The sequence below is a fragment of the Melospiza melodia genome, chromosome 29 (assembly GCF_035770615.1).
Source record: "Melospiza melodia melodia isolate bMelMel2 chromosome 29, bMelMel2.pri, whole genome shotgun sequence".
NCBI lineage: Eukaryota > Metazoa > Chordata > Aves > Passeriformes > Passerellidae > Melospiza > Melospiza melodia.
The window spans coordinates 5,894,749-5,908,362 of NC_086222.1; the positions used below are offsets into that span (position 1 = coordinate 5,894,749).

Genomic DNA, 13,614 nt, shown 5'->3' on the forward strand with positions numbered 1-13,614 from the left:
AAATATATCCCAAGGGATGAAAATCACATCCCAGGGGATGCAGTCACATCCCAGGGCACTGCAAACATCCCAGGGGATGCAGTCACATCCCAGGGGACACCAAACACATTCTAGGGGATACAAGCACATCCCAGGGGATGCAGTCAGATCCGATGGGAACTGCAAACATCCCAGGGGATGCAATCACATCCCAGGGCATTGCAAATATAACCCAAGGGATGGCAATCACATCCCAGGGGATGCAGCGACATCCCAGGGCACTGCAAACACATCCCAGGGGACTGCAAACATCCCAGGGGATACAAACACATCCCCATCACTGCCCGGGGAGCCGGCAGGCAGGGCTGGCAGCCAGGGGCACCGCCACAACCTCCTGGGGCCTCTCCTCACCAGGGAGTGCCTGACGAGGGTGAGCAGCAGCCCCGGACCCAGAGCAGCCGGTGCGTGAACAGCTCAGCGTGGAGTGGGGCTGATGCATGTGGGTTCTTCTTTTGGAGCTAAACTGTATGATTTTGGAATATTAATAACCAGAAAAACCATCTGGTTTAGTCTCTTTTTGCAGTGGGATGTGTCAAGGAGTAAGCCTGGCTTAATTTGGGCCCAGCCCGGGGATGTTGCCTGTGTAGAATAAGCAGTGCCTTGTTGGTGAGGCAGTGCCTGAAGCGATTTGGCACCATCCTCCTGATCCAGACCCTGGAATACCAAGCAGGGCATTGGAATAGCAAGCACGGCCTGGATGGGCCAGGCTCACAAACAAGAGAAAAGCAAGGACAGGGGTGTGATCACTGCCCCCGGGTATTCACAGCCTTGGCCGAGCCTCTCAGGACACGGCACGGAGCGGCCACGCAGATTTTACACGTTTTTATTCATAAAACGGCCGATGGTGCAGAATTGACCCAGAAAAGCGTTTGGCCAGGGCCCTTTGGCCACTCCTCGCCCCTTCCTCCGCTGGGATCACACCCGTGCTGGCAGTGCCCGCGGGGCCGTGCCCAGGCCGGGCCGGGCCGTGCCCGGCTCCCCCCGGTGCCCCAGCTCTGTCCTCGCTCCGGGCTCGCAGGGACGCGTCAGAACTCCTTAAACCTGCGGGAGAGAAACCTCCTTAAAGCTCAGGGCGGGCACAGGCGCTGGGATGGATGTGGGCACCGCCGAGATGGAAAGGGAAAACAGCTCAGCCCCGTCCGCAGCACCAGGAGGAGAAGCAGGCACCAGCAGGAGATCCAGCCACTGTTGTGTCTCCGGCCAAAGCTGAAATGTCCCCAAAAATCCTACAGAGTTTGTGCCTCTTCTCTGCAAGAGACGCTCCCCAAAGCCCTCAGGACACTGCAGTATTGCCACAACCTCAGCCAGCTGCTTCCCCCAGCAGAAACCAGGCAGGGTTTGGTGCAGACACGAATTCTGTCACCCCTAGGGCAGCTGTCACCCTAACCAGCCCCGGCAGGAGAGAGCAGAGCTGGCAGCCCTCCACCAGCAGATCTGGGCTGCACTTACCGCAGCACGAGGCCCAGACTGTTGGTGTGTCACCTGCAAACACAAGACATAAGGGACGGAACGTTCGCAGGGGTCGGGGTGTGGCAGCCCCACGGCCAGGCCAGGCTGTGGCCCCTCCTTTAGGTGTCACACGGGGATGGTGGTGGCAATCAGAGCCAGGGCAGTGCTGATTTGGGGATTATTTATACACTCGCTGCGGTGATTGGCCCACAGATCTGATTAGCCAGCCCTGGCTGTGTGTAATCAAGCTCAGTTGCACAGGTGGGCAAAGCCTGCAAATTCAGTTGTTTGAAGTGCATTAATCAATGCCAATCGATTGGGCATCTGGGTCAGTATCTGCTAAATCAGCCAGAGACAAGGATGCACTGCCCAAACACGTCTCCCTCTCCCCCCTTCCTCCCACTCCCCCACAATTGGCCATGGCAATTTGATCTTTTGATTCCCAAATCTTGATCTCGGCCCTAAATGATTGGAGCAGCGGCTATTTCTAGGCTGAGCCTGCAAAGTGAAACTCAGAATCAGAATGGATCAGGCTTGTGTTTGCATTTAATCCTCAGGCTCAAGTGAAGATACTTACACCGAGCTACTTCCCATCCATCACTGACTCTGTTAGCTGCACACTAGAGCTACAAAGACACAAGGACACCGTGTTCAAAACCCCAAGTGTTTTTTGGAGGTGCAGGTGGCTAAAATCCCCCGGGTGCTGCCTTGGCTGGAGGTGGAAATGTCTCAGTGGCCCCGTGAGCGGGACACGGGGCCGGCGGCCTCGCGATGCCCGCGCGGAGATGCAGCAGCGACAGCAAGGGGTAACAAACATCCTTCTGCAGCAGCACTGAAACCTTGCCCGGGCACCCTGGCACCAGGGGCCACGCCGGGGGGGCAGCTACGTACCCTCTCTGCCTCGCCATGGGGCCACACCAGCCACGGGCCTCCTTCACCACCACGCGAGCCAGGAGCTGCAAGAGGAAGGGAGGGGGGAGGATGGCTGCAAGGCTGGGGCACTGCAGCCTCCAGCCTTGGCTGGAGTATTCCCATCACTGGGAGATGAATCCTACAGCTGGCTGTGGGCACTGCAGCCTCCAGCCTTGGCTGGAGTGTTCCCATCACTGGGAGATGAATCCTACAGCTGGCTGTGGGCACTGCAGCCTCCAGCCTTGGCAGGAGTATTCCCACCACCAGAAGATCAATTCTGCAGCTGGATGGGGGCACTGCAGCTTCCAGCCTTGGCAGGAGTATTCCCACCCCAGCAGATCAATCCCACAGCTGGATGGGGGCACTGCAGCCTCCAATCTTGGCAGGAGTATTCCCAACACCAGCAGATCAATCCTGAAGCTGGATGGGGGCACTGCAGCCTCCAGCTTTGGCAGGAGTATTCCCATCACTGGGAGATCAATTCCACAGCTGGATGGGGGCACTGCATCCTCCAGCCTTGCAGGGGTATTCCCACCATCACCAGATCAATCCTGAAGCTGGATGGGGGCACTGCAGCCTCTAGCCTTGGCAGGAATATTCCCATCACTGGGAGATCAATTCCACAGCTGGATGGGGGCACTGCAGCCTCCAGCCTTGGCAGGAATATTCCCATCACCAACCCTACAGCTCTTCCCAGCAAAGGTCATATGAACTAAACCTGTGCAAGGGGGAGGTTGTTGGGAAAAGCCAAGTGAGAGCAGAGGTTTGAAGTCTGTGGGGAAAAGATTTGTGAAGAATTCTCAAAGCTTGATAGAAAGTTGACACAGTCTTGTATATTTGTATGTAAATACTGAGATAAGGTGTGTTGGCTTAGGAAGGTTATGGAAAAGAGATGACATTGTTGAGAGAGAGATTGAACTAGAAATAGGTTTTAATAAGTTTCAAAATATGGTTTTGTAGAAGGATTAAATATTTTAGAGAATTAGAACTGTGAAAAATGTATGTAGGACTATGTGAGGAAAAAGTATAGATGATTAGTGTTAAAAGTAATAGTAGTTTGGCGTAGTAAAATTTTATAGGTTGAAAAAATTTATAAGGTATTGTTACTAGGAAAAAGGTTAGTTTGTGATGGAATGGTGTTGAGTTTTTTGTGTCTCACTATTTATTGAGACTGATAATAGAATAAAATCTTTTAAAACATTTCTGTTACCCCATGTCTGTAAAAGCTGGGGAAACCAAGAGCCAATACAGGCCTTTGCAGTTTGACCTGGATGCCTGCTGAGAACCATCTGTGCTCTCCACAAGGGAGCAGGCAGCTAAAAGGGAGCTGTGACACCCAGGGCAGAGAAAGGAGTCCTGCAAGGAGACACCTACCAGACACGCCAGGACATCAGCTGCTATCAGCATGTAAAACACGTTATTCCAGCCTGTGGGAGAGATCAGCCCTGCCAGCAGCGGCCCCAGGGCAGCACCTGTGGGGCACAGGAGCCAGGTGAGCCCTGTCCCCAGCTGAGAGGGGACAGGACCCCCAGACCCCCCAGGACACACCGACAGATCCCGTGCCGTCGATGATGGCCGTGACGGTCGAGAGGGCTTTGGCATTTCCTTTGAGGGATTCATGGGTGCCCTGTAAGGATGGAGGGATAAAACATGAGGAGCAAAAGCAGCTTTGGGGTGCTGGCTGGCATTCCCCAGCGAGGCTTTGGGGTGCTGGCTGGCATTCCCCAGTGAGGCTTTGGGGTGCATGGCTGGCATTTCCCAGTGAGGCTGATGTCCCAGGCAGCAATTTCCACGTGTCAGACCCAGCCATGGATTGAAATACCAAACTCAAATGCTGCCTGCAGGCAAACCATGGATCCCCAACAGCAGGCAGAAATCTTCAGGGGATCTGCCACCAAATATTTCCACTCTGCTTGTGCTCAGAGGGAGATGCAGCAAAGCTGAAACACAGTCATGTGGCCAAGGTGAAAAAGCAACAGGAAAATGCCCTGTGTTTAAGGGAGGGTGCAGAGTGCAGCACCAGTGACAGCTCTGCCCTTCTCCAATGGGCTTTGGAGGCATTGGAAAACAAAGGTGAAGTGCAAAAATCCCTCTGGGAAAGGGGGAACAGCCTCTGGGTGTGCACGGGCACCTCTTACCAAATCTGCCGACACCGCTGTCGTGATGAGCGCGTAGGGCCCGTTGACCAGAGCTCCACAGATGATCAGCATCGCTGCAGGGTACCCAGGAAGAGATCAAATCTTCAGGGGCAGGGAGCAGCAGGACATTGGATCCCCCATCCCCATCCCATGTGTGGACATTGCTGTCCATCCATCTCCTGTGCATCTCCATTTTCCATGAGGATCCCACCCAGCAGGCAGTGAACTCCCATCCAACACCACCCTCTCCCAGATTCAGCCTGGAGCCTGGCTCAACAGGAGGAATAAAGGCAGCTGAATCCTCAGTGCCCTCCATCACCACCTCAGAGACAGCACCAAGCTGCACCACGGAGCTCCTTACCTACTGATACGCCAATGCCATTCTGACCCACATGGTTATACAGGAACAACTGGAAAAGAGACACAAGGTGAACCAGTTATGGCTACTCCAGCTGTTTTATCAAGAATTTTCCTTGCAGCAGCACCCTGGGAATGGGATGGAGAATGTGGGACCTGAATTACTGCTCGTGCCAAGCAGGGATGGTGGGCTGAGTGCACCCTGACCTCTGCATCCCACCGGCATGATGAAATACCTGGCAGCTGGCAAACAGAGGTGCTGCCATGATTTATGGCCAGGGAGGCTCTGCCACATCCCACAGCTGCAGCCAGACAAAATTTGCCCCAGTGGTGCTCTTGGGGCCATGGATGTGTTGCAGCCCCTCTGCTTCCCAGCACGTGCAGCAGGAGGGGCTCCCACCCCAGAGCCAGCCAGGGCTGGATTACAGCTAATTAGCCATGCTGTGGAAGCAAAGCCAGATGAGCTCTGTGCAGGTGCCTGGAAGGATGTCCAGGCCAACTTCCAGTGGAGTGTGAGGCCGTTGGCACGGGGGCTTTTGGGATGAAAATCAAAGAGACAAAAGCTGGACGGGCTCGGTGGGACCCCCGAGGCTTTGAGCAGAGTTATGGCAGGATGGAAAAACCTACAGGGTATTTTTAGTTGCCAAGGTCTCTGCAATCCCTCCCCAGCCCCTACAGCAGCACATCCTCCCCAGGAACATCTGGGCACGTGAATCAATCCCAGCTCTATCCCAGCCGGGCGCGTGACCCGCTCGTCCCAGAGCCTGGCAGGAGGAAGGCGGCTGTGACTCAAAGGAGCCGGAGCAGGGGAAAGCCTCGTGACGGGCCTGGGGCCCGTGTGACAGCTCACCATGGGGGCAGCCACCACCAGCATCACGCAGCACGTGGTGGCTCTGCCGCCCGTGTAGTCAGAGATGAGGCCAGCGAAGATCCCCCCTGCAAGGGAGAGTCACAGGTGTCACCCACACCACCCCAAAGGCAGAGGTTTGCCCTGACTCAGCCCAAAATCAACGTGATGCTCTTTCATCCCCCATCTTCTGACCAAGGTTAAACATAATAATATCAGAGTGAAGAGCTTTGATTTATCCCTTCCATTCCTCCCTGCATTTCCATGCCACTCTGGTCTCTTCCATGCTTGCAAACTGTAGGAAAAGGAGTGCCTGAGCAAGAGAGACCTGAGGGAGGAGGCTGTGATGGCAATGATGGGAAGAGGCTGTGATGGTCGGCAAAACCAATGGATGCCAAAATAAAATGGAGGGGCATTTGCTGCCTGCTGAGTGCTGTGAACCACTGAATAAACCTCCAGGGGGAAAGAGATGGTGTTGCCTGTGGTGGGGACCAGCCAAGGCTGGTCAAGGCCAGGATTGTCCCTAAATCAACCCAGATCCACCCCTTCCATCCCATTATATTGACGAACCTAAAATACCCCCGACATCAAAGAGGGTCGACAGGTCCCCGGCTTCCTTGGCACCAAAATGAGCTGTGGGAGAGAGGAGAGGGGTGAGGAGATGCTCCCCTTGCAAGGCTCACTCCCACCTCACTGTCCCCAAAACTCACCAACGTTGACAATGTAGAGGGGCAGCCAGTACAGGAAGGTGTAGCTCACCAGCTTGGCAAAGAGCAGGCACAGGGAGAACTCCACCACGCCCTGGGAGGAGAGGAAGGGACATCAGAGGAGCCCAACCTCCTCTGGATGGTGGGGTTTTCCCATTTTCTGCCCTGTGGATGCTCTGAGCTGCTTTGGCTTTGCTCTTTCCTCCACCCCAGCACTCACAGGTATCCGGAGTGCCCCAAGGAAGCTGATGGCTTCGGGCTCCTCAGCTGGTTCCTTGGGGGCCTTGGAGTGATCCACACTGCTCTGGCCTGAGAGGCTGAGTGGGCCCTCGTTGGAGATCACTGCTTCAGGATCCTTCTCACTGGTGGTCACTCCTCCAGGATCCTCATCAGCAGCCGTCTAAAATCAAGCCAAAAGCAGCAGATGTGGCTGTCATGGCTGGAGGAGGCTGAAACATTGGCTCTGCTGCTGGGGCATGACCCAGAGGATGCTCCCAGTGGAAGAGCAACAGCCATCCCCTGTGACAACTGTGACAACTGAACGTTGCTCCAATTCCTGCTGTTCCAACCTGCTGGCCCAGCTGTGTCACCCAGCCCAGGACAGGCCCCCTGGGAATCGGAGCCACTCACGTGATGCTGAGGTGGATTGCAGTCAACATCCTCAGGATCTGCAGGGAGAAAGAACACCCTGTGAGGAGAGCCTGGAGCAACCCCACTCCTCCTGCTGTCCCTCCAGCATCTCACAGGGCCTGGGAACCCCCAGGTCTGGGCTGCATCTCTGGGTACTCTCTTCCCCAGTAAAAACCCAAAAGACTTCCCTGATATTTCCTAGAAAGACAGGCCCAGAGGAGTGACTGGTATGGGGGATGAGCCTGCCTGGATAGCCCCAAAGATGCTGAGCATCCCCATGGTGGTCAGATCCACATCCCTGCCAGCCACAGGTTGGAAATAAGTATTTGAGATTGCCAAAAATGCTTAGAGATGGGCTAGGTGAAAAATTGTATATATTATATTGGTTGTGTGCTGTGCCCCGGCTGACAACACTCACACTCCACGAGGAAGAAGAAGCAGATGACGCCCATGACGGCGATGATGATGCCAGGCACAATGAAGGACAGGCCCCAGGCAGAGGAGACCCAGGCACCGGCGATGAGAGACCCCAGGATGTTGCCAACGGAGGTGTGCGAGTTCCAGATGCCCATGATCAAACCTCTCCTGGTGGGGACACAGCCGGGTCAGTGGCACTGGGGGGGCTGCCAGGGCCAACGGGGACCAGGACTGGCATGGGACACAGAGGAGAAAACTCACTTTCCTTTGCCAAACCAGTTTCCAACGCATGCCACGACAGCAGGCCAGCCTGTGGTCTGCACCAGCCCATTGCAGACCTGCAAGAAAGAGATGGGAGCATCACCCAGCAAGCACTGAGCACAGCCACGGAGCCCTGCGCTGCTCTGGGCAAAAACAGCCACCCCTATCCAAAGCTGCTAAGAAAACACTTGGTTTGTTTGGTTTTTTCCCTGCTGGGGCCGTTTGCATCGCTGCCATGGCTGAACTGGGAGTGGCTGCTGTTGCCAAACCAGCTGCCCGCGCCGATCGGAGCCGGGCACGCCCGGAGGTTTCGACGCCCACACCGCGCACAGCCAAGTTTGGGGGGAGAGGAAATGCTCAGGGCTGCCCCGCTCAGAAACTGGGCCACCCCAGGCCCTGGAGGCCACTGAAAAATCTGGGATGAGGCCACAGAGGTAAAGCCTGGGCATATGTCAGAACTCAGTGCATCCCTCTGGGTGTCCAGAGTTGCCAGGACCCTGCCAGGGGGCTCAGAGACCCTGGCACACAGCCCAGAACACCTGGGGATTTGATTATGACCTCTGGAGCAAGTTACCAGCTTTGTATGAGGACCTGAAAGCCACAGAAGTTTAAATAGTATAATAATAAAGTTATCACAGGGTGAAAATGTAGATTATAGCACTTTTGGTATGGGGGTTATGGGGACAAGATGGAGGAACTTGGGCGTGTCCAGCCTTTCTTCTTCTTCTTCTTGGTCTCCATTTTCTGCTCTGATGGTGGCACTTTGGGATTGGTTTAGAGTAGAAGTGCACTGTCTAACACAGGTGATGGGCATTGGGAAGTGTAAATATGTGTAAATAAGTGTAAATATGTTATATTTAGAATAGAAGCTCACTGTCTAACATAGGTGATAGGTATTATAAAGTAATTGTAAATACGTTATGTTTAGAATAGAAGCTCACTGTCTAACATAGGTGATGGGTATCGGGAATTAAATGTAAATATGTTATACGTAGTTTGTAGTATAAAAGGACAACACAGAGTGCCTGTGGCTGCCCTGCTGAGCAGATCTCGGCTGGGCAGAAAGAAAATTTTATAGATAAGAATTAATAAACAACCTCAAGACCGAAAATTGAAGAGCTCTGACTCGTTCTTCAGACGCGCGGGCCGAAGCAGAGACACCCTGCACATCTCGGGGCAGCAATAACAACCAAAACCCGAGAGGCACCATCCAGCACAACCCACCTGCACGATGATGAAGTACCAGAGCACGTGGATGTCCCAGAAGTAGCCGAGGCCGAAGAGCGCGGTGAAGAGCCCGCTCACCACCATCCCCCCCGACAGGTAATAGCGCAGGGGGAGGCGCTCCCCAAAAATGCCACTGCAGAGAGAGGGAGAGCACAACAAAAGCTGTCACAGGTGGTGCCAACAATGGGCATCATCACACTGAGCCAGCTCCCGAATCCTGAGAGGATCCCTGGCTGCTTCCCTGTTAGCACAACCCCATCCCCATGGAAACAAACCAGTTCCACAGACTGGTGCAAAGTGGTGAGTGGGGGAAAGGCCCTGGGTACCTGATAAACATCCCGATGGCGTAGGCCACCAGGAAGGCATTATCCAGTGCCCCAAAAAGTTCGTTGTAGTTGTCCCCATCTGGAAAACAAATATTAGGGCCACCTCAGCCTGGCCTCCATCTTATGTCCCCTCCCCGTGGCTGCTGGCTTGGTCTTGTCCCCCATTCCCAAAAGGCTGGTCGCCATGGGAGCTTCTGGGGACATGGCCAGGTGCCATCAGCACTGGGACCTGGTCCTGTCCTGGATTTCACCACCTGCTGCTGCCCTTTGGCCCAGGGGCATGGGACAGATCTTCATCACTTAATTACCTCCGGCTGTCTAATGAGCAGCTGGCGCCCTGCCAAACCCTGGCCACGACCTGCTGTTAGGGAATGGGGGCAGCCCAACCCAGCTGCCACAAGCGTGGGGTTTGGGGTGCCTGGGGGGACTCAGCCTTACCAAAGGGGGCCCAGTCGCACCATGTGGTGCTGTTGGAGTCATTGAGGGGGTTCGGGCCCAAGGCCGAGCAGTTGAGGTGCAGCTGGCTCTGCAGGGAGAGGGAGAGAGAGGGGTGAAACCAAAGTGCTGTCAGCACCCCGTTGCCCATGTGCCCTCTCCAGGCTCCCTGTCCCACAGCAGGGGCGAGGCTGGGCTCACCTTGACGATGCTGATGGGTTTTCGGGAGAGGTGGTAGCTGGCGTAGGAGAGGAAGGTCAGCACCAGAGTCAGGCCCCGATAGCTGGGGGAGGAAGGAAGCAGAGAGCTCAGCGTCTGTGGGACAGGGATGGGTGGCCTCAGCACGCAATGGGACTCTTCTACTGGATTGGTGACCTGAACCAGCACAGCTGAGCTGGTCAGGAAGTGAGCAGAACCCCCCAAAAAAAGCCCAGGATGTGGCTTAAAAAGATCAGCTGAGTTTTGTGGGGAACATCAAGCAGTTTTTCCACCTCCTCAAGCAGTTACATCCCACCGAAACGAAGGGTGAGCAAGTGCCTTCCTGGTGTCACGAGTGGAAACTGTGCTGATTCATCATCACTCCCAGGGTTAATCAAAGATAAGCTGGAAAAAAAATCAGGAGGCAATACCAGCTCCCCTTCCTCCACCAAAAAGCAATTTCATCTCCTTTGCTCGGATAAAATGCAGGGAAAGGGGGAATCTGAGCTCAGGAAACGGGGATGCTGCACCCATCAAAGCTAACAGATAAAGCCTGGAGAATCCCAAGTAGGATCCAGCACTCTCTGGAGCAAGATGAGTATGTCTGAAGGAGCTCTCCTGCCTTCAGGAAGGGTTTTATAGCAGCACAGAGGATGCAAGCAGTCAGGGGCAGCTGCAGCACACAGACATGTCACGGGACTGCCCTAAGTTTAGAAAGAAAACAACCTTTCCTTTGGTGGTTTTGGCCCATCCTGCTCCTCTCTGCAGTTTCACTTCTCCCTGGAGCTGCAGCAGTGACGGGTGTCCTAAAATCCAGGGCAACTCCCCGTGCTGTGTGCCGGCTCCAAAGCGGCACTGTGGCTGAGAAACTGCTGCTGCCCACCCCAGAAAGTGAATAAACCGCCCAAAATCACTGCTAGGGCTGATCCAAGAGAAGCAGAGAGGTCGTGGTAGGGAAGGGGAAGATAAAGTTCACACGCAGCGCCCCCCTGGGCCAGGCACTTGGATGTCGGGATTTTTCTTTTTACCCTTCGTGTTCTGGCAGGGAAAATTCCAGCAGACGGAAAAGCAGGGAGGGTGTCTGGCAATGGGCTTCCAAAAAATGCAACTATTACTTGAAATTAAACGGGCAGCAGTCCCATCACCCCGTCAGAAGAGAAGGCAGCAGGCAAGATCTCTGTTTTGGCCACATCCCACTGAATTTTGAGTGTCAGGGCCTGAGACATCTGGAGGCTGCCAGGTCCTGTTGCCCACCTCGAGGTTCCCCCTCCCCAGGTCTCATCCCTGGGCTGCAGTTGCTGTGGGCTGATCCCAGCTGGGTCCAGCGCCTGGGGATGATGCTGGGCCCTGGGGACTGACCTCTTATCCCTGTCCCCAGCCCAGGTCTCACCCCTGTCCCGTGTCAGTCCCCACACAACTGGTCTCCAGTCCAGTGCTGGTCCCAGGGCTGGCTCCACGCTGGTGCCGGTCTGTTGGTCCGGGCCAGCCTCATCCCAGTGCCAGTCCCTGCACCCAGGGCCAGCCTCCATCCCAGTGCCAGTCCCTGCACCCAGGGCCAGCCTCATCCCAGTGCCAGTCCCTGCACCCAGGGCCAGCCTCATCCCAGTGCCAGTCCCTGCACCCAGGGCCAGCCTCCATCCCAGTGCCAGTCCCTGCACCCAGGGCCAGCCTCCATCCCAGTGCCAGTCCCTGTGCCCAGGGCCAGCCTCCATCCCGGTTCCACTCCAGCGGTTGCCAGTGCCGGGTGGAATGCCACCCTCTTGTCCCTAACCCGGGGCTATCCCAGCACCCGTTCTGGTCCCCATGCTGGTGTCGGCTCCAATGTCCAGGGCCAGTCTCTATTCCAGTGCTGGTCCACGGAAGAGCGAGCCTCGCTCCAGAGACCGTCCCTATCCCAGTGCTGACACCCTCCCTGTCTAATGTCAGTCCCTATCCCGGTTTATCTCGATCCCAGTGACAGTCCCGACCCCGGTGCCAGTCCCTATGGCCAGGACCAGTCCCGATCCTGGTCCCTATATCCAGCGCCAGTCCCGCTCCCGGTCCCTACACCCAGGGCCAGTCCCTATATCCAGAGCCAGTCCCGGTCCCGGTATCCAGACAGTCCCCGTGCCAGTCCCTATATCCCGAGCCAGCCCCGCTCCCGGTGCCGGTCCCTATATCCAGAGCCAGTCTCACTCCCTGTGCCGGTCCCGATATCCCGAGCCGGTCGCTATATCCCGAGCCAGTCCCAGTGCCGATCCCTCTATCCCGAGCCAGTCCCGGTGCAGGTCCCTCTATCCCGAGCCAGCCCCGGTCCCCCGTCCCCGCTCACCGGCTGTCCCGGGGCACGGCGCGGAGCAGGCGGATCCCGGGGGCGAGCGCTGCCCTCATGGCGGGCGGCGACGGCGCTCGGGCACCCCCGGCTCCTTTTCACCGCCCCCGGGGCCGCCGCTCCCGCCCCGCCGGCCCCGGTCCCGCCCCGGCCCTGCCCGGGCACGGCCCCGGTCCCTCGGCCGCGAGGGGTGAACCGGGCCGTCCTCGCTGCCTCTGAAACAAACATCGCCCTCAAAGGCGGCTGGATCGAGGGAACGGCCGCGCTGGGCCGTGGGAGGCGGCACAGCTCCGACGGGACCGAGCAGCCCTTTTGGTATGGCCCGGGGCTCTGTGAGCTGCCCCAGATGCTCTATTTCCAACAGAAAAAAACTGGATTTAACTTTTCCACTTCCATTTCAGCAGCCCCGAACAGGCCTCACTGCCCTGAGGGTGACTGAGCTACCCCAGACATGGTTCGGGGTTATTGTCAGGAATGTCGGGAGTCCTCCTCTCCTCCCATCCCCTCTCAAAGTGTCCCATTTATCTTACTAGGGGCAGACTGAGGATGAGGAGCAGCAACAGCTGTATTTATTCCTTTAACTGAGCCCTGAATCACCCACAGCCCCCTTGGGGATCACTCCAGAGAGGTAGGAACAGGGGTCCCCAGGGCCTGAACAAGCTCCTTGGGGAACTGCTCGGGCCCTGCAGTTCCAAGGTCTCATCTCAGCAGTTCCAAGGAGCTGCGTGTCCTTAGCTGCCCTAGATTTGAAATCAGCTACAAGAAGCCCTTTGCTTCCTTGCCCCCTCACGGGGCAGATCCTGCCCTCTCAAAACCCACTCCAACACCCTGAATGAGGGCTGCAGTGCTGACGCAAGCAGCTGTTAATAAACAGCATTAGCCACGACAGATCCCTCAGTGAATGATTCTCCAGGAGGAACTGAGGAGCACTCCCTGGCTCTGTGCCACCTCTGGGCCGGAGGTGGGTTTGCTTTGTGCCCAATGGGATGGGAACAGAGACAAGAAATGATCCGGCACGCTCGGCCACCCATCCTTCCTGCCGTGGTTAATATTGGAGAGGGCGGCCAGCAAGGAGTAAATATTAATGACAGGGTATGGAGTAACCTCTGCCCAGCACCACGTTACCTCAGCACGTGCTGTTCTGGGAAAACCCATCTTGCTCCAGTCACTCCTGCAAAGGCCTGAAATTTTTTTTTATTAGAAAAATGCTCCTTCCTTTCAGGAGCAAAGTAGTGCCTATGGGAGCATGGGTCAGGTACAAAGCTGTGTGGGTGTTTCTGGAAGAGAGATCCTCACACAGAAAAGAAAGAGGAAACTGTGGCAATCTACAAAATTAGAGAGTTTTGGGAAAGCTGCAAAA

At 55.9% G+C, this 13,614-nt stretch overlaps 1 protein-coding gene across 4 annotated transcripts; it reads right to left on the minus strand.

The window, feature by feature from the left end:
• Window positions 1-846: 846 nt before the first annotated feature.
• On the minus strand, window positions 847-12,338 carry SLC37A2 (solute carrier family 37 member 2). Of its 4 annotated transcripts, XM_063178399.1 has the most exons (20): window positions 12,255-12,338; window positions 9,947-10,028; window positions 9,749-9,836; window positions 9,311-9,389; window positions 8,982-9,117; window positions 7,758-7,834; window positions 7,498-7,664; window positions 7,080-7,117; window positions 6,670-6,849; window positions 6,453-6,543; window positions 6,313-6,375; window positions 5,746-5,831; window positions 4,900-4,948; window positions 4,539-4,612; window positions 3,949-4,027; window positions 3,775-3,872; window positions 2,380-2,444; window positions 2,066-2,114; window positions 1,489-1,521; window positions 847-1,080 (listed from the first exon to the last, which is right to left on the minus strand). In XM_063178399.1, the coding sequence occupies exons 1-18, from the start codon at window positions 12,311-12,313 to the stop codon at window positions 2,072-2,074; spliced, it is 1,554 nt and encodes a 517-aa protein (XP_063034469.1). In that variant the 5' UTR covers window positions 12,314-12,338; the 3' UTR covers window positions 847-1,080; window positions 1,489-1,521; window positions 2,066-2,071. The 4 variants fall into 4 exon arrangements, with proteins under 4 accessions (XP_063034469.1, XP_063034472.1, XP_063034470.1 ...); XM_063178402.1 differs by lacking the exon at window positions 2,066-2,114; XM_063178400.1 differs by lacking the exon at window positions 1,489-1,521.
• Window positions 12,339-13,614: the final 1,276 nt, after the last annotated feature.

Excerpts from the sequence above, each read along its gene's own strand:
- SLC37A2 (XM_063178400.1), bottom strand. The coding sequence starts at position 12,313 with ATGAGGGCAGCGCTCGCCCCCGGGATCCGCCTGCTCCGCGCCGTGCCC. Across the intron at positions 7,665-7,757 it reads AACTGGTTTGGCAAAGGAAA|GAGAGGTTTGATCATGGGCA; the intron begins GTGAGTTTTCTC and ends TGTCCCCACCAG. Across the intron at positions 5,832-6,312 it reads TGATGTCGGGGGTATTTTAG|GGGGGATCTTCGCTGGCCTC; the intron begins GTTCGTCAATAT and ends TCTCCCTTGCAG.